Source organism: Pelobates fuscus, chromosome 7 (genome assembly GCF_036172605.1).
Source record: "Pelobates fuscus isolate aPelFus1 chromosome 7, aPelFus1.pri, whole genome shotgun sequence".
NCBI classification, from domain to species: domain Eukaryota; kingdom Metazoa; phylum Chordata; class Amphibia; order Anura; family Pelobatidae; genus Pelobates; species Pelobates fuscus.
The window spans coordinates 101,434,265-101,454,701 of record NC_086323.1 but is presented as its reverse complement, the minus strand read 5'-3'; the positions used below and the strand labels follow the sequence as shown (position 1 = coordinate 101,454,701).

At 40.0% G+C, this 20,437-nt stretch overlaps 1 protein-coding gene across 3 annotated transcripts in view; it reads right to left on the bottom strand.

Moving 5' to 3' along the window:
* Positions 1 to 20,182, bottom strand: part of CFAP100 (cilia and flagella associated protein 100) — a 32,510-nt gene extending 12,328 nt beyond the window's left edge. For 2 of the 3 annotated variants that reach the window (XM_063426267.1, XM_063426269.1), the window contains exons 1-13: positions 20,058 to 20,110; positions 16,965 to 17,047; positions 15,368 to 15,457; positions 14,852 to 14,955; positions 12,600 to 12,783; positions 12,061 to 12,128; positions 11,045 to 11,208; positions 9,543 to 9,623; positions 6,130 to 6,323; positions 4,338 to 4,443; positions 3,559 to 3,628; positions 1,131 to 1,282; positions 815 to 950 (exon numbers count right to left, since the gene is read on the bottom strand). In XM_063426267.1, the coding sequence (XP_063282337.1) occupies positions 815 to 950; positions 1,131 to 1,282; positions 3,559 to 3,628; positions 4,338 to 4,443; positions 6,130 to 6,323; positions 9,543 to 9,623; positions 11,045 to 11,208; positions 12,061 to 12,128; positions 12,600 to 12,783; positions 14,852 to 14,955; positions 15,368 to 15,457; positions 16,965 to 17,047; positions 20,058 to 20,059 (1,434 nt within the window). In that variant the 5' untranslated portion in view covers positions 20,060 to 20,110. The other variant, XM_063426268.1, reaches the window with a different exon arrangement.
* Between the last annotated feature and the right edge of the window lie 255 nt (positions 20,183 to 20,437).

Sequence of the window (20,437 nt, the reverse complement as noted above, 5' to 3'; positions counted from 1 at the left end):
GCAGCGACTTGTGTGAGGCCTCGAGTTTCTGGACTTGTGTGCCCGTGTCTGTTTGGCGTTGTGTGACTGTGGATAGATCTTCTTCCGTGACTCTTACCCGGTCAGTCACCGCCGTCACGTCTTCTCGCAGTATTACCATATCGGCGTGAAACCAGGAGCGCATATTTTTCAGTAGGTTTACTATGTCGCCTTTTGTGGTTGGGGCTCCCATGTCGCCCATGGGGGCTGCTGCAAACGGGTCCCTGGCCTCTGGTATGGCGTCGGGTGCGTCCAGGGGTTCCTCCTCGGAGGATGAGCCTTGGGAGTCTGTTGCGGCCGCCATCTTAGAGGTAGGCCTCACTGGGAAGAGGTCTCCAATTTTCCTGCTACCGTCTCCCGGGTGGGTCTTTAGCTTTTTAAGCTTCTTCCCCATGATTATGCACGGGTCGGGAGTGCTTGCGGGTGTCGGTATGTGCCGTATTTCGGGTTAGTTGTATTGATTTTGCCGTTCAGTGTGCGGAGCACCACTGACATGCGACTGCTCGCGTTGCTGGTCCGGCCACGCCCCCCCAAAAAAGTGTCTACTTTACTGATTCTTCTCTGTCAAGTTTAGTATATCCTAGAAAATGAATATTGTTCGCTTTGCTGGCTTCCTGCAGTAAGAATGTCATTATTGCTTGACCATCTCTACTCCTGTAGGACACAGAGTTGGTTAAAACCTATATCATGTCAGTCCTGTCACATCATCTACCATGAGGGGTTTAAAGGTCGTTGACCAACTGTCTGAATAAAATGGAAAAAATACCAATGGGACACATTTGTGCTTTCAGTTTACCTGATCCTCAGATTTGTACTGCCCAAATGCAAAAACTCTGGACTTTAGTTCTAAATCAGCAGCTCTTTCTTCTTCCAGGGTAATAGCTGCTTTGAGTTGGTCAATGTGATCTTCGAGTTGCTGAGTCTCTTTCTCCCTAAAACACATAAAGAGCAAAAAAATTAATACAAATAAACGCAAAACAAAACAAAAAACATTTAACAGTGCAGCTAATTCCAGTAAAAATGTTTTTAGGTGAAGGGCCAGCTGCGATATGTCATTGCTATAAAATCTAGTATTCTTTTTTTGACATGGACATGCTTTATGTTAGACTTACATTTTCTCCTTGGTGCTGGAAATGGTATGTTTGATCTCCTCAAGTGCCTCCTCTGTCTCCTGAGAGTTTTGGATTAAGGACAAATTCTGCTCCTCCAGCTCTGAGAAGATTTTGAGCAGTTGCTGAGGGTCTGTGAAGTACAGCTCCGGTTCCTGGAGAAATGACATACATAGACTAGGCTATTTTACCATTATTACAAACATGACTATCTTAGATGCAGAAATTAACTCACTCTAGCTTTGGCTTGGACCTAACTTTGTAAATGGAGCAACTGCCCCTGACTGTGGGCAATTTATTTGTATGTATTTGTATGGATGTATACTGCAGCTTGTTGGGGGTGCCAGGATACTCTGGGATCATTGCATACAGAGTATAAGAGTATAGACCATAAAATATTTGTAAAGTAGGAAAATGACAGGGATATGTAATGCGTGATGTCTAATTAACGCTTGCCAGCAACAGACTATAAGGAAGTAGTAGCACCATAGCACCATTTTTAATGTCAAAGATCTGAGATTTAGAAGTAATGTGCCCTTAAGAACATAGGGGTTTAGTATAGCTCCTTGTCTTTCCTCCTCCTTATACTGATCCTCCTCTTTCACTCTACCTTCAAGGTAGTCCATCCTTGCAAGCGCGCTGTCTTGGCGTTATAGTTGATTCTGGCCTCACATTTGAGCCTCACATCCAGTATGTTGCCAAATCCTGTAGATTCCATCTTAAAAACATAGCCCACATCCGCCCCTTTCTTACGCAAGATGCTACCAAGGAGCTTGTCCATGCTATAGTAATTTCACCCTTGGATTATTGTAACCCTCTCTTAATTGGTCTTCCCAAAAGCCGTATTGCCCCGCTACAGTCTGTAATGAATGCTACCGCCAGACTGATTTTCCTCTCTAGTCGGGCTTCTCACACCTCACCCCTCTGTCAGTCCTTACATTGGCTGCCTGTATCCTATTGGAGTCAATTCAAAGTGCTAACACATAACTATAAAGCACTTAACAATTCTAGCCCCTCTTATATCTATTAACAGATCCATAGGTATGCCCCTTCTCGGTCTCTCCGCTCTGCCCGTGACCTTCTCTTGTCCGCTGCTCGCACCTGTACGGCCAACTCACGCTTGCAGGACTTCTCGCGGGCGGCTCCCGTCCTATTGAATAGCTTGCCTACCGCCATCAGACTCTCCCCTAGTCTTCAATCAAGAAGTGCCTTAAAACCCATCTGTTTAGGAAAACGTATGGCCTCCCAGAGTAACCTCTACCTCACATACCTGTCTCTTGCTCTCTTCTAAAGGGCAGCACTTTACTCTCTCCTCCAGCTTTGCTTTACTCCCACCTTATTTGATTGCCATTTCCTGTCCTACTGTGTTTTATACCCCACCTCCTATAGACTGTAAGCACGTTTGAGCAGGGCCCTCTTCAACCTATAATTCCTGTAAGTTTTTTTGTAATTGTCCTATTTATAGTTAAATCCCCCCTCTAATAATATTATAAAGTGCTACGGAATCTGTTGACACTATGTAAAGGGCAATAATAATAATAATAATAATAACATATTATATTTTTATATAGCGCCAACAAATTCCATGGCGCTTTTATTATTTAGGATACCACAACTCCCATGACCAACCTGCCCAGATGATTGTAACTGAAGTGTGCATGCTCTGAGCAAACCCGGTGGAGTTATGGCAATGAATTATGAAATCTGCATTTTTTTTTTATGTACATCCAATTTGCAAAATATTAAACAGTAAGTGGTGTACAGAATAAGTGTAGGTGGGTATGAACAGTGTGCAGACGTCAAACACAAGTGCAACTCATGGAAGCCTGTTAGTATTTTTTAGCAGCAAACATTCAAGGCCTTTTAGTAATAATGTTTAACTGCTGCTTTTTAACAACAAGCATTGAAATTAACCCAAAGTCAGTAAGTGACACACATACAGAATGCAGTCTAGCAAGCAAAGCAGGAAGTTCTCCAGATCAGACTTTGAAGCCAGTAGTTTTTAGCAGTAAATATTTACTGTCAATTTACTCAATAGCCCTGTAGGGAAATTCTCAATCGGATCAAAGGAATTAAAGAGCCTGTGACCTCAACATGCTCTTTTGGACAACAGTTTACTGGCCTGTTTGTAATGTTATGACTTAAGTACATACCTGAAAGAATTTAACCCCTTAAGGACACATGACATGTGTGACATGTCATGATCCCCTTTTATTCCAGAAGTTTGGTCCTTAAGGGGTTAAATCTAGAACATGCTTTGGCTGTTTCTCATGTTGTGTGAAAAAAAAGGTTTTGCAAGGAAGGGAAAATAAATGCCTTTTAAATTCTTCCAGGAATTTTATGAAAGCATTTCTTTGTGAAATTGTGAAATTTCATGGAATGAATTGTATTAAATGTGATCATTTACAGTCACAAGATATTTCTCACCAACCTCATCGCTGTCTGAATATATCGGGTTTTCTGGGATTTCCTTTTCCTCCACCAGAAAAGCTGTATTGCTCCTGGAAAACCAAAGTCTCATTTGTCATTCTACTCTGCGAACTGAGCTACGTACATTTATTGGGTCTAGAAATTAAATGACACCTGTATACTGCAGAACACAAGCCGATTTGGAGACTCTCCAATAGTAAGTGCTTCAACTTCTTTGGACCTATGCATGGCTGACAAAATATCACAGGAGACGTAGCTCCACAAAATATGGAGAGGAAAATATTGGCTACTTTTATGCTTCAGTAAACCTCTAAGTTCTCTATTCACTATACTGGAGTGCAAGCTCAGACGCTTAACTGGTTTAGTTTTTGCCCAGCCTGGAGGAAAAATGTGAAGTTAGAACTTGTGTTTATCAAATCTACAATCTGTATTATTCAGTAGACAAGGATTCAAACTCATAACTATGTCCTCTTAATAAGGACCATACCTTTCGATTGTCAAGTCTATAGATTTTCTTGAGCATCTATAATCATATATGAACATATAGTTATAAGCAAAGATACCTCTGGGATCCCACCAAGGTGCAGCAGTAAAGTATACAGAATATCTATGCTTGCTGTATAAAATGGGTATCTTAAAGTTACATCATCAACAGTGATTTACTTTATTTTCCCCATTCTACAGTATTCTATTATTTTTCTCTTGGGATGGTGATTTTTACTTCAGTTCAGTATGGCAAGATTTGTCTTGTACTCTCTGATTATAAGCATTAATACTCACGTCTTTTTAGAACCCACAGTTTTTGTGCTGTGTCTCGAAGGCTGACGAATATCTCTTGTGGAATCACGACTTTGGATAACTTGACCGGAAGATCTGCTCTCTGCCTCTAAAATATGATGACATCTTGGGTATTTTTTTTGATTGTCCCAACAAACATACAATGTTATTATATGAATTATAATAACCATCTGCTCACGCATTTCTGTTGGAGCGGCTCTTCCATACATGTATTATGCCGCTCCACGTGATATGTGTAAATATATGGCTATTGCTTTCAGTTTGTGAGAACTCTACATGGATTGTTGGCTTAATTTGCTCTTAGTAAATATGAGAATGACAAATATGGTTAAAGCCTGGTCATTTTTACCATATTTTGTCCAAAATTCAGTTTTCAGTGAATAAACTCCACAGAGTTAAAGGGATACTATAGGTAACCAAACTTAATCGCAATGAATTGGTCAGGGTGCCATGTACCTGTCTGTTTAACGCTGCAGGAACAGCAATGTTTACCTCTAGTGGTGCTCATTCTGACAGCCACTAAAGGTACTTCCTCCCAAATAATTAAAATCTCTAAGGGATAATTGGTGCTAAAACAATATCCCAGTTCAGCTTGAAAAAACAAAGTGCATTGTTAAACACATAAAATACAAAAACAATAAAAGGTGGTTGTGCACACAATGATTATATTTACACATTTCTTCCAAATAGCCACGTGAAACTCTGCTACTTCAATCAGATAGTCTGACAGAGACCGTCTATTTGTTGTAGCGCAGCAATTTGCCGCGCATGCACAGGAGCCTCCCAATGATGTCTATGGAAAAGCAATGGATTGGCCAAGATCATAAGACGGCAGAGCATAGACCAGCGAGGCAAGGGAGGAAAGGTAAGCAAAGTGGCTTTATTTTGTAGAAACAGGTTGGGGGTGGTAACCTAATTATAGCATTAGGAAAACATGTTTCTATCCTTTAGGGCAGGCTTCCCCAAACTCTGGCCCTCCAGATGTTGCTGAACTACAACTCCAATGATTCTATGAATTAAATAGATAGGCTGAGAATCATGGGAGTTGTAGTTCAGCAACATCTGGAGGGTCGAAGTGTGGGGAAGCCTGCTTTAAGGACTTAAGGGTGGGTGCTTAGAGATAACATGTTTTAAGCATCAATAAACTAATGACAAAAACAAACCATAATAGCTAATCCTGCATTTCTTGCCCTACCTCTAATTCAAATGACGGGCTCTGAGAAACAATTAACTGTTAAGGGGAATGAGGTATGGGAAAAAAGAATCTGTATTACTTATACTCAGATCCACAAAGCAAAAATAAATTGATGGAAGCCATGGGCTATGGCCATTACATGCATTGACTTTGTTATTATTTTTCTTGTGGTTTCTTTTAATAAAAAATGCTAATTAGTTAGCTTAAACGGAGTACAGTGTATTTAGGCTACAGATAAAAGATAACGATTAGCATACAATACACAAATTAAACAAAGGAGGTGACATCAAATCTGTCCAGATCGGGATGGATTCCTCCTTGCTAAGTGTTAGTCACTAAAGTGTGAGAAATTACACTAAAAGTCAATTTGAAGACTTGAACTTGTAGAAGTTTTCCCAATTAATTTTATTATTATTATCTCCATTTATATAGCGCCAACAGATTCCGTAGCGCTTTACAATATTCAGCTATTTTAGTTAAGTTTGGATCGATTTTGAATTTCTGACAACTCACACTTTAGTAAATAACAATGAATAGATTAATTTTGCCGGGGCCCTGTGCCATGTCCAAATCACTTACTCTTAACAGGAACAGGAGACAGAGAAACTTTACTTTCTGAACCTCGCTTTTCTTTGGACACAGTAGCTGCGGATTTCTTTCTTTCTGCCTTTCTCTTTAGCACGTCTTCTTGCCATTCCTTGGGTGACAGCTTAAAGAGGAAATCTTTGTACATCAGATACTCCCGTAGAATTTCCTCGCATTTGGAGATGTCACTGGAAAAAAGCAACCGATAAGTGTGGTTTATTTTGTTTGTGTATGTGTGTCTGTATATATATATATATATACAGTTGTAATCAAAGTTATTCAACCCCCATTGAAAATCAGGTTTATTGTCAAAAAAAATATAGACTTTCAGCTGTTTGCAATGAACAAATAAAAAAAAAAATATATTGAAATCACTCAACACAAATTTCCCCAAATTCAACTTAGAATTACATTTTATTTATATTTTTTATAATTCTTTATTTTTGTTGTGCATGGTGTTACAGACATGATCACAATGCCACGACAGCTATTGCACGGTAAAAAGAAAACACAGCAAAACAATTGCATAGCATATTGATAACAGTGCACATTTTATAGTAAAAGGTAGAGAGGCTAAGCATTCATATCCATATTCTTGGTGAGACTGTTGTTTTTGTCTAGGGTAAAGTTTCTAGATATGATGAGTTAGATAGATTGAGTAGTGTAGTTACATCAGTAGTAGAAACACAGTGTAGTCTCAATAATTAAGTAAAATAAAATAAAACGGGCTAATCAAACACCACTTTTGTACTAATGAAACAGAACATTGGGTACACAGTTCTATATAGCTGAGAGAGTGAGAGAATCAAGCTGAAACATTGAACTGTTGTTAAATTACAAGCTATATATTAACCACTGGGTCTGAACATGAAGCTAAGGCTAAGACTTTCATTAGAGATTGATGACTAAAATTGTGACTGAAACAGTGCAGGCAGGTTGTAGGGGGCCCAGCTGCTAGCAAAGATGTGGATCAGTCAACCTATTCCCATGCAGGGTGAGTTCCAGCCTCTGCCATCGCCATCCACCTCGGTGAGGTCTCTCCATCATGCCCCAGCACACAGACAGCGCAGGGTTCTCTTCCTCAGGCTGGCATCTTGACCCCCAGCCAGAGCTCCTGTTTGCCTGCCCTAGATCCCGTCTTGCCAGCGACAGGAGAGATGAGCCTTCTGAACATTCCGGTTACGTTGGTCACATGCTCGGACGTATGCCCGATATAGGGATGCATCGTGGTGAGTATGATAGCCGAAGAAATGGTGCACTGTAGGTAGATTGCTGTTGGAAGGTTTGTATACATGCTGGCTGTAGCAGGATGGACATTTTGAGTGATAGACCACAATCTCATGAGTTGCTTGGTCTGCAAAGCTGCTGGTAGTAGGCCACGAGAATGTGCCAGTGGTGACCGGGATTGGGCACAATACCAAATGAAACAACAAAAATAGCTGAGCCTGAAAGAAAAAGAGATTTCCTACACACAAATATCCTGTATCAGTACTCACAACCAACTAAGTGAGTGTAAAATGGCCAATGGTGGGCAGGAATAAGATCGTGGCCTGGGGATCTCTGCTGTTTCCGACTTCAAGGAGCAACGGGGATTGACAGCCATCTTGGATGTAGTATATTGCGGCGGATTCACAGTTTTGTTCTCATGGAACCTTAGAGTTTTGCGGAACACTAATTGGGAAATGCTGATCTACATTCATGCCCAAAAATGTACATAACGTTTCAACATATTAAAGAGGAAACTAGTGACACAACTGGAATTAGATAGACTACACAAAAGAACATGCATTAACCATGAGGATGAAAAAATGTCATAACTGCACCTATACCTATGGAGGGTAGCCAGCCTGCACCTGTGCCCCAAGAAGGCATAACTGCAGATATAAGAGAAATTATCATAGAAAAGCTAGCAACCCTTGACAAGGATGAGCTGGACACCATGGATATCAACACCCGGGCACTGCTTACTATGAATGGAGGATTCAACCCAGATCTAGCAACCAGAGAATATACACAAACTGGACTGTATGGGACCCTCACAAGAGCTCAGAATGGGGCCTGAAACTGCTGCAAGAACAACTCCTCGACATCCTGGGGCCGCTGGTGAACATATTGTACTTTGCTGTCCATGGCCACCTCCTGGAAACCCATCTGCATCAGGGAGTGGGCACAATAATCCACTTGCCCTCGCTGCAATAGCACTGCACCCCTCTGCTTGGAAGTGCTTAAAGTCGCTTGGCTGCACTTTAACCCCAAGCTATCCGAAGACCAAGAAGAACTGCAGAAACATTTTTTTTGCAACAACGTTTCCTGACTTCACTGTCCGACACATTTAGTACTGAGATTTCTAGGGTTCTTGGGATCTTTGGTACACAAAGAAAAGTCTGCCCTCAACCCAGCACAGGTGAATCACTTCCTGGGGTTCATTTTGGATTTTGTTCAATATGTTCTATGCCTACCCCAGTCAAAGATTTCAGAAATCATCAAGGAAATAAAGAAGGTCCTTTGACACGATCAACTTTCTCTGGATTGTCAGTCTCCTGTCGTCATCTATACAGGTGATATTTCTGGATCCCTGGCACTATCGGGCAATACAATATCTGGGAGCAGAACAACTCCGCTCAACTCCATCCTACAATCAGATGGTCCCTCTTACACAAAAGGGTCAGAATAGTACTCTGTTGGTGGCTTTTCCACATGCAAGCCTGGAATGGCAAAGCGATCTTTGGCTCGACCCCAGACTTTGTGGTGGAATTAGACACCAGCCTGTGTTACTGGAGTGTGAACTGCGCAGACGGCAAGGGGCCATGGGCGGAAGCGGAAATTGGACAACACATCAAGTGTCTGGAACTGATAATGTGCTCATTCATAATCCGCAGTTTCACCAGGCTGCATATTGTTGCGAATGGACAATGTGTTGGTGGTCCAATAAATTAATTGACTCGTTGAAAGGAAATCTCAAGCACTGGTGGAAGCTACGATTGACATTTATCAGTTCTATTTTGACCGGAATGTGTACCCTGAGCCACAAACCTCATAGTGGACTGGAGGGATGGCAGCGATTGGATGCTGACGCCCTCCAGATTCCAGCATCTGTATACCCCGCGGGGCTCGTTCTTGGTGGATCTATTTGCCTCCAGGATCAACCTTCAATGGTTCTACAGTTTGCTTCCAGATCCAGAATGTGCAGCAGTAGACGCCTTCCTCCAAGTATGAAGAAGTTAGAAGAAGCTTCATACTCAGTCTGTGCAACAGATGAACCATTAATCACCTGACAGCTCTCATTGCGTCTATTCTGTGCTATTTTCTGCACTGAATCCAGCTCTACCATATGACACTGAAAAAAGTATGTACATTATATATAATATAGAACAGTTGATAAATTAATTGAATGGCTTCTTCTTTACCTCTTGATATTCACCATCTGTGCTGACTGACTCTTGATTTGGGCCACTCGTTCCATCTTCAGCTTTGTTTCCTTCTCAGCTCTGGATAGGCAGAAAAACAGAATAAAGTAAAAAATTATGTTCAACATGCAACTTAAACTGGAAAATCATATAAAAGGATGCCCATAGCATTTAATTATGCGTGCGTTATGCTTGTTGGGGACAGTTTGTTAGTGTCCCCAAAGGCAGAACACCAGAGATCAAAGTCTGGGTTGCAGTACAGGACCCAGAAGCCATGACTGTCCCACTGAAATTTGGATGGTTGGGCCTATATAATGTTAGTGACCTCAGGTTGCTTTAGATGTATTTGTTTATTTTTCCTATTACATCTGACTGCATGTGGTACACTGTTGCAGTGGGACAGAGCCGTAGGAAGGATGAGGTGAATGAGGCACACACTTTGGGTTGTGCAAACTGTGCGGCCACACAGATCGCAATGGCAACAGGGGCGCCAAGTGGCAGCACAGCTCACTCACCCAAAGGCAGCCCATTCTGTTTTGGGACTGACGGCATCCAGCTGAGGAGTTCTATGAAAAGAGGGATCACGAGGGAGCAGATATTGACTACTGTTCCTTCAAAATGTCCTGCATACTAAGGCTGCTGGGCAGAGGCACCACTGGGTGCCTCTCTAATGGGGTGCCCTGCTGGCTTAAGGGACAACTTGTCTCTGATGCCATCGAACCTGTGGGATGCAATAGGGGGCTGGTAGCTTGAATTGTGGGAGTGTTTATCGCTCATTGGAGTAGATCAGAGCGTTTCTATAACTGACAAATGAACAAAAGTAATGTCTAGGTCCAGGCCAAGGCAGAATCAGGCCAGGCCAAGGCAATTTATGGATTTCCCTGGTTTAGCAAAACAAAGAAGTTTAGGGTTATAAGGTCCCCCCCACCCTCGTGGCCCCCCTCCTGCTGGGTTGAAGGGGTTACCCCTTCAGCCACTTACCTTAATCCAGCGCCTCTCTTCCCCCTGCCGACATCAGCACCGAATGCTGCGCACATTCAAACCCCCATAGGAAAGCATTACTATCCTATGGACGTCAGCATCACCTTAGTGTGATTTTCACACTGAGAATCACGAAAGCTGAGACAGCCACTAGAGGCTGGATTAACCCTCAATGAAAACATAGCAGTTGCTCTGAAACTGCTATGTTTTCAGCTGCAGGGTTAAAACCAGGGGGACCTGGCACCCAGACCACTTCATTAAGCTGAAGTGGTCTGGGTGCCTATAGTGGTTCTTTAAGCTGGAATATCCAGAAATCATCTGGGATATCCAAAAACATCTGTGATACAGCCTGAATATCCAATCATGAGTTTCAGCTTGTTGTTGGATTACAACTCCCACAAGTCTTAGTTAAACACTTGGAGAGACCTATAGGAGTTGTGGATCAAGAGCAGTTTGGAGGATGTGTGCAAATGCTAACTGGATGAAACAAACTATTTCCTAATAGCAGATAGTCCACTCACTGCTTTAAGGCCTCCACGGAATTCTTATCATTTTGCTTCAGAAACTCATCGAACCGTAAGGCGTCTTCCTCTAGAAACTGCTCAGCCTTCTCCAGTTTCATCTCCTCGGCTGCAGCCTGTGCCTCCAGCGTCTGGATTACATCTCGCTTTACTGTAAGAGAATACTAAAGGCAAAGACTCTGAATTACTATTTCTCAAGTAGTCACTAGAATAATAATATCAGTTTATCAGTTGTTACACCAAAAACAAAATTAGTAGGAAGTAAATGATGTCTATTAAGGTAATACATATATATATATATATATATATATATATATATATATATATATATATATATAAAAAGTTGAGTCAGTTTATCAGTCTTGCTCAAATTCCCATGCTTGATGGGGGGAACTGCAAAAAAAATATGTCTGAGGAGCTGGGTAATATCATCAAGATTTGTAGAAAGGATAGATAACTGGATAGACAGACAGACAGACAGACAGACAAACAGATCAACAAACAGATCGACAAACAGACCGATAGACAGACAGCTAGATAGATAGATAGACAGACATATAGATAGATGTATAGACAGACAGACAGACAGACAGACAGACAGACAGACATAGATAGACAGACAGACAGACAGATAGATCATTGATAGATAGATAGACAGACAGACAGACAGATCAACAAACAGATCGACAAACAGACCGATAGACAGACAGCTAGATAGATAGATAGACAGACATATAGATAGATGTATAGACAGACAGACAGACAGACAGACAGACAGACATAGATAGATAGACAGACAGACAGACAGATAGATCATTGATAGATAGATAGACAGACAGACAGACAGATAGATAGATAGATAGATAGGTCGATCGCTAGCTTTAGGGTGTTACCTCTCATTCTGCCAACTCCCTGAGCCAAGGGAACCAAACAAAGAGTGAATAGGCATACCTGGTGATACATATCACATGGCACCTCACCACTATTGACCCAGAGAATCTGCCCAAATATCCTACCTGCAGAAGGAACATTTCCCTCTTCTTGTCGATGAATTCATGGAGACTTTCTTTATGTGCCTGCTTGTCTAAAATGAAAAAGACAGGTGAGCTGCCTGTACAAAAAGTATCTCTCCTGTTAAAACACTATTATTATTGCGATATATCTGGTGCAATAAAGTATCTGTCTAGCCAATAATATATCAATAATACATACTGACTTGTCAGTTACTTCAAAACACTGTAACCGTCATGTACAGCATTTTCATCTTATTGGTTTGGCAACATATTCTAGACGAATACAGTATGATATTTTCAGAGATTTAATGGTGTTGTAACAGTAATGTATTGTATTACCCTCTACATATTGTAACAATAACGTATAATAGATACAGAGTTGTTGCTGTGGTTTTTTTTGTAACAAATGTATATCATCTTAGAGATTTGGCTGTTCTGTAACAGTAACATCTTCTAAAAGACACAATCTGTTTTGTTATGTATAGTACGTTGTACCACTTGACACAACTTGCGTGCATTAAAGAGCTTTGTGTTCTATGTACCTTTTGTAATTGACACTTTCCATGACGGGTTTTGTCGTATGGCAACAGTTTTTTCTATTTCCTCTCCAATTTCTTCCAGCTCCTCTTTTTCCATCGCTTTTCGAAGCCCAGCCAGTTTTGCATTCATTTGTGTTGTATATGTAGTCTTTTCATGAACTTTTAGGTTCTTGTTACGTTCTTTCTCCTGTTTTGATGAACAAAGGGAGATCTATTTTTATAGCCGTATATGCTGTCTTTCCTTCACTATACATAACGACCAATATTTTTGCTCTATGTCCCACTATGCCTACACAGTAACTTAATGATAATGCAGATATGTGATAGATAATTCAAGATTATGATAGCTTTAGTGTATTTATAATCTTTTAATAATGACAGTAGGGGAGTATTTTGCATATCTTTCTTTAACTCCACAGCAGCAAAGATCAACTACAAACAATCAAAAACAAGAAACAGTGTATATGTATATGTATATGTATATGAAGCCTTAAGCTTCTCCTCTTTCTTACAGTAAAACACAGCTGAACAGAGATTTGAATAGAACAACAGCTTGACAGCACGGGGGGCGGGGCCTGGCAGCAAACATGGCCGGTCGCACGCTTTAGGAGCTCCAGCTAAGACAGGCACAAGAAAGCCACGATCGAGTGACCCAAAAGTACCAACGGCAAACAGTGACCAGAAACGTACACAGCACGACGAGAGCAACTGAATGGTACCGAACCGGCACCGGTGCGCCGCAGACAAACCCGATCCGGCTATGCGGCCTAAACCTGAGCGAAGTCTGGGACCCGGGGGAGATGGCCGTCCTCCTGCCACTGGACGGGCTCCCAGGAATGGGCACACTGCAGCCCTGCTGCCCCCCCCTCTGGACCGGCGGGGGATATCCCGGTCCTCGCAGGGGTCGAATAGCCCCATGAAGCAAACAACCCAAGCGACACAAGCCCTGTCCACGAGGGACCACCAGGGCCAAGCTAAAATGGCGGCGCAGAAGCAGCGCAGAACGAGGCACAAGATGCACAAACCACCCGAACACATAACAGTGTTCTTTGAAAAGCTGCGCACGTACCTTTGGGGACTTCCAGTGCCAGATAACGGACCAAAATTCCGTTTGGATTCCGGAAGCATCTAGTGGCTGTCTGTTAAGATAGCCCCAGAGGGCAGACTTAGAGCTGCAATGTAAACATTGCAGTTTCTCTGGAACTGCAATGTTTTACATTGCAGCACTAAGTGCAAAAGGGTCACATCACCCAGACTACTTCAATTAGCTGAAGTGGTCTGGGTGCCTACACTGTCCCTTTAATATATTGTTAAAGATGAAACAATGCTCATTTGTGAAACATTGGATGAATCAGGCATCTAGTAATGAAGCTCACTTTGGGACAGAGGAAACAGAAAGCTGAATGGCTGAAATAAGGATTAAAGGCAATAAAAGTGAGATGTGCTGAATGGGGGAAGGGATTGGGGTATGGTGGATAAAGATAAAAAAGGCCAAAAATGCTTAGAGACAGGTAAAAAGATGAGGAGAGAATGAAAGGTTTGGGAGAGATTGGAGAAACTATGACTATATTTCATGCAGATAGTGTAGATGAAAGTATAGGTGTTCTGTATATTATTGATCTCCGTGCAGAAAAAAATAATGGTATTTATTTGACACATACAGACAGAAAGTCAACTGGTTCGTCTAATGTAGTCTCAATCTAAAAGCTCTATCTGTTACTTAGTTACCTAGTAATCTAGGTGGAAAAAAATAAAGACTCGGGTTCATTGAGTTCAACCTTTAAAATCGAGTTCAACCTTTGTTCTATTATTCTTGGATCCAGAATAATTCACTAAAGTAAAGAGTAATCAGTTATTGTAGACTAAAACTTTAAATCATATTTGAACTCTCATCAATTTACTCTTTAGTGAATATCCCTGTTTGTTTCCTGTTTTGATCACCAGTGCATTTTTCCCACACTTCCAAGAGCTCTTTACTCGTCTCATTCTACTCCCTCTCTGCTGAGAGTCTGTTTCATGCATCCATACCTCTTTTAAGGTTATACACAAAAATTGAATTTGTTAGGAATTCTAAAATGTGAAATTTTCCTTTAATTCCCGACATTCCACACTTTAGTGAAATATCTTTAGTATTTACTACTTTACTGATGATACCTTTCTCTAAAATCAGGTTATGTACTCTTATGTCCTCGTTACACTGTTTCTAGATAGCTTGCACTTATGGAGCGCATAGAAACTGCAAGAAAGATATTTACTTTCTGCTTCTTCTCTTTTTCTTGGTCTCGAATAAGGAAGAAATCAACATCTGGAGGGATTTTAAATGGATTTTGTTCCAGGTTGTTTTTTTTCTTTGTATGACCTGCATAGAATCGGGGAGAACATGACAGTGTGACAGTGGAAAACACAAAAGACAATATACTATATAAAAAACAGAATCTTCATTTTGCTCATGTTTTAATCACGAGCAGAATCATTTGCTCACAATTAAAACAATTTGTATTTTACACGATAGCAAGGTTTTATTTTTTATTAATAGTAGAGCACAGTGCGCTGTTTTCTTATAACAGAGAATTTCCAAATAGGATCTGACTGTGATCCGGCTTCAAAGATGTGACAAAAGTGTATTTATCGAAGTGCGAATTGCGGATTTCAAATCATAGACAAAAATAGCCAAACTGGAAAAATTCTCTAAGTCAGTATTGTTACCGTTCAGCTATTTTGGCCTAAAATTAGAATTCAGAACAATTCATATTTTAGTGAAAAGTCAGTACCTGAAATCGTAGATTTGACATCTGATCCGGACTTGGCAGAGTTCGCATTGGATCGCTGGGTAGACAGATGGGATGCAGTGTGAGCCAGCCCTGTAGGAGGGACAGGAAAGGGTTAAAACATGTTAAAAATTCACTGAAACATACAAGTGAATATGTCAATAGAAAGCACTCCATTGAATGTGAAGCTTGGATTAATGCAACTGCACTTGCTAAAAAGAAACCATCTTTCGTATAACATTTGCATCTGTATGCTTGTCTTCATTAAAAATGCACAAATAGCAGAACAAAATTCTAAAATATGGAACACGATGAATCAAAGTTAAAGCATGTGAAACAAATATAAAACATCTATGTTTTTATCTAATGTTTTGGTGCCAATTAAAATTTTCCACTTAAGGCACCAGCAGTAGCCACACTCACACCTAGGACCCCAATATCTATATATTTGTTTGTTTTTTCCTGCTATTAGGTTGTTGTATAGGGTTCCATTCTTCACATACAGATACACACAGTAATGTCTACATTTGCTAATAATTATTTTCTAGTGCAATGTATAAATGTGCAATGAATAAATTGAAATATTAATAATCTACATCTACATATAGGTCCCCCCTAGCCATATTGGCGTGACAAGGGTATGTCTGACTCCTGCGACATAGGTTTCAGTAATAGTTGAGCACTGATTAAATCTTAGAGTGTGGGAACTCATCAAGATTCTGCCTCACTTTAATTAAACTTTGTCACCTACCCTGTTAGGGCCACCTCGTGCTTGAGTCGAACTTTGTTTTTAAATTTAGTACAATAAAAAAGTATTAAAATATATGCTACACAAAATAAAAAGATAATTGCAGCAGCTATTCCACCCAGGGGTAAAATAATCAGTTCTGATCACTTTTGTCCAATCCAATGCTTTGTGGACAAAGGGTGCATGTGCGACAATTAGATGCTTCTCATAGAGAAACATTGAAACAAATGCTTTTCTATGAAAATCATTAGATGCATTCGGTGTCATCGTGCTGTTCGTGATAATTCATGACATGAAGACCTTTGAAAGTCAGTTGTTTTCGGACAAATGTAAAGTGACAGCATCTATGCACCATAACCACTATATCACATTTAATGTCCCTTTAAAATAAAACAAAATAAGTGTAATGGGGAAGTGTGGGAAATGAGTTCATCCTGCAAATATTGCCTTAGTTTAATTATTTTGCATAAACTATTCAAATAATCATAATCTGTTAAAAAAACTAAAAACTTTCAAAATTATTTATCTACAGAAGTCACCATTAACGTCAATGGGAATTTTTGCACAAAACTCATTTGAAACTTTTTTTTTAATAGATTGTGATCGTTTGGAAAGTGTATCCAAAAGCAAGACATTGAGGCCATAATAAGGGAACTACTTTGAGCCTTGGTTTTGAGCATAAATAAACAATGGGAAAGATTAGAGAAAGTTATAAAATGTTCCTGCTTGCTCCACTTGTTTCCATGGGAATTGCACCATTTTTCCATATGTGACGCTTTAGTAAATCTTGCCAGCAGTATTATTCTGGTGTTTCTGATGCTGTAATAAAGTAGGTTTTAGAAGAACACTTACTTGATCCAAGACCAGAGGATGTTGTTTCCCGCGATAAAGTGGATCGTTCTAGAGATAAGGAGGACATTCTGCCACTTAGGGTCCTGCAGGTGGAGAAAAGGAGCTTTGTTCATTCAGTTATACGAAATAACTTGGTGTGGCATTTCGCTAAAATAAACCTACTGGTACTGAGACCCCTTATACTAAGCTCAGTATTAGTGAAAGAGCAATTATCGGTTCTGCCGATTATTACAGCTGTTAGTCGGCATATTTCGAATAATCTATATCTTAATCGGTTTCGTAATTTAATGATATTACCAATAACTTACTCGCCTCTCCCAGTTGGCACGTGACGCCTTCCTTATCTGGAAACTCGAGCCATCGGCCAATGAGACGCAACGTCACAACCTCACGTCACCCGTCCCTGTGAGTCCACCCATGCGGAGCTCAGCTGAGGGCAGGGAGGTGACAGTGAATAATCTACCTTAATGTATTGGGGTGGCCGACTGAAAGTTGTATCAGTAAGATTCCAACATGTACTGGCTGCTAAAGAGTAATAGGAGGGTGGTTGCTGTCAGCATGTTCAGTTAAAAGCAGATTTGTGTAGAAATTGTGTTACTCTTTTAAAATGTTAAATGTACAGAATATCAGAACCGGGTTTTGTCAATCAACTTGAAAGGCGACTAATAATTGGTATCTGCATCAGCTCTAGTAAAAAGATATAGGTCAGAGGACACTGGCCAGACTTGTTTAAAGCGGCACTGTCGCCCTGTCACTTTATTATATTCTTATTTTTACTGTGCCAATCTAGAGATATATAGAGACAAAGTAGTGACTACTTTGTCTCTGTATATTTTCTCGGCTTGACTTTATTAGACTCTGGGCGGACCTACAGTGTCAAACTCGACTCCCGTCATCAGTGATGGCTGCAGGAAATTAGCACTGCATATGGAGGATCCCATGGCCTGGAGTGGTGATATCACCATTGGGAGTCTTTGCGAATTCTGCAAGGCCCCAGACAGTGACACTGCTGCTTTAAGCTGACAGAAAGGACACAAATATTTAGAAAACCACTCAGTGCTCCTTTTAAAACGGCCAAGAGTGTTTATCCACATACACAAAACTCTACATTACACTATATGCAGTTAATTGTACTATAGACTAATATTTACATTATCACTTTATACTGACCCTGAATAGTCAGAGACAAACACTGATATAACAGGAATAAGTAGCGAAACTACCATGGATGCAATGGTTCACGACTGCAAACCATGAACTGGTGTTGGTATAATCACTGGTATTTTAACTGAGATGACAGTCTTCTATTATATCCTTTGTGGATATTTTTTAACTTTAATTATACTGCTGTCATCTCTCTTCATTATCTTCATCTTTTTGCACCAATTTCTTAAATTTTTTTGCACTTTTGTTTTTTACATATGTGTGTATACCTTTAATTCATAATATACTTCCTTATTTTAATCTCATAATTAAGGGCTTCATTCTTCTATATGTATAGCCATTCATCTAATTCAAACACAGTTGAACACTGGTTCAAATCCTATACACTTTGCACTTTTCTATCACTTACAGTGATTATAGTCGAATCTTTGTCTCTTTAAAAGTTTTAGCTTATGCAGATATTATATACACTTCGACTCTAAATGAGTCGTTCTAGTCTATTTAAGGGTACTTATTTTTATACACGCTCCCTTACACATAAAACCTCTGTGAATTTGATGTGCGTTATGTGTTAAGGATATTTTATATTAATACTCTGTAATTTTGATCAAGGATCTTTAATTGATATAGGAAATAACCTACTTAAGGGCATCTCTTTATACACATTTTCTTCTATATATGAAAACTCTTTGAACTTGAAGCGCTTTGTGTGTTAAGGATACTTAATATTAATACACTGTAAATTTGTTTAAGGATTTCTAATTGATAATGGAAATTTCTGTACTCGTATACTCTGGTCTTAACTTCGTATTGTATTTATGTTGTATATGTGTATTTTATGTCCTTTATACACTTGGATGTTATGTCAGTATCCACATGAAAATAATGTATACATTTCTTTTTCAAAGCTTGTTCATTATTGGCAATTAAGTATTAGACTCTTTTTCTACTTCCAGCTGTTAAACTACTTGCTTAGGATACTGATTCACATGTGTATTTTATAATTGTGATTGTTTAAAGTCTGTTATATATATTGTAAAATTGATGTATGTATCAGCTTGACAAAGACCTTTTGGGGTCGAAACGTTGCAGTTCTGGTTCTCAATAAAGTACCTGTCTTGAACCAAGGAGTGCCTGCACCCTTATTATTTTACTTAATCACTGGGGTCTGTCCGAAAGCCAGGGTCCATTTAACACTATGTGGTCCAGTTTGGGTAATAGAAATATCTACCAAAACGGACTGCAAGGGAAGGATGGGCTGAGGGGAGAACACGGAAGAGAAGGTAGGGGATGCCACCAATTATGCCTGTCTCCAGCATGTTGTGCAAGCTGATCTTGTTCTGGGCTGGCTCATGACGCCCCAATGATGCTTTCAGAGGTGGCAGCAGAAGGGTTAAACTTGGTATGTACACAGTGTTTCATAGTCAGACACTGCACATATAGACTCCAGACACCACGACCACTTCAAATCACTGAAATGATCATGATGCTTGGAGTAACCCTTTAGGATTCCACAAAACTAATTTGTCACATATTCGACACTTAATGAAAATGTCCCAGTGGCAAACCATGTTTTATCTAACATAAGAGAAGGTGTATCACACCAGATATACAAATATAATCAGCTACACACAGGTATATAATATGCACATACATAATACAAACAAATATATATATATATATATATATATATATATATATATATATATATATATATATAATAAACATAAAACATAATGTGCTCTCACACACAAATCATATTTACATACATAATGTCTATGTGCACACAGACATATACATACATAGTGATGTGTGACACATTTGCCTTCTCTCTATGCTGATAACATTAATTTACCTGTATATTTGTGTATACTATTTTTGCATACATATATTATTAATATCCACTAAAAAAATAAAACATGTTCTCACATTTGAATTGTTTTCTAATGTAGAATGCTGCATGAATCCACTCTGGTGCCTTCACTTACCTCTCTATTATAAAGTAAATGTATACAGTTCCCTCTTTATGGTGACATCTACCTTTCGACAGAGTGGCCCTAGCACGTGGGGGAAGCTCCTTTTGTTTACATCACCATGGAGACCAATGTTTCAGTCTCTAAGGAAACATGAGTGCACACTATGGAACTCAGCCAGGCATTCCCCAGACATTCTAACACAGGCCAGCAGGTGGCGCATGGAATATGAGGGAATTGAATAAGGGGTGAGTATTGGGGGCAGTGAGGAGGAGAAACTGTTACACTTGGATCAAACTAGAATGAGAAAGGGACAGGTTTATTCACTAGATAGTG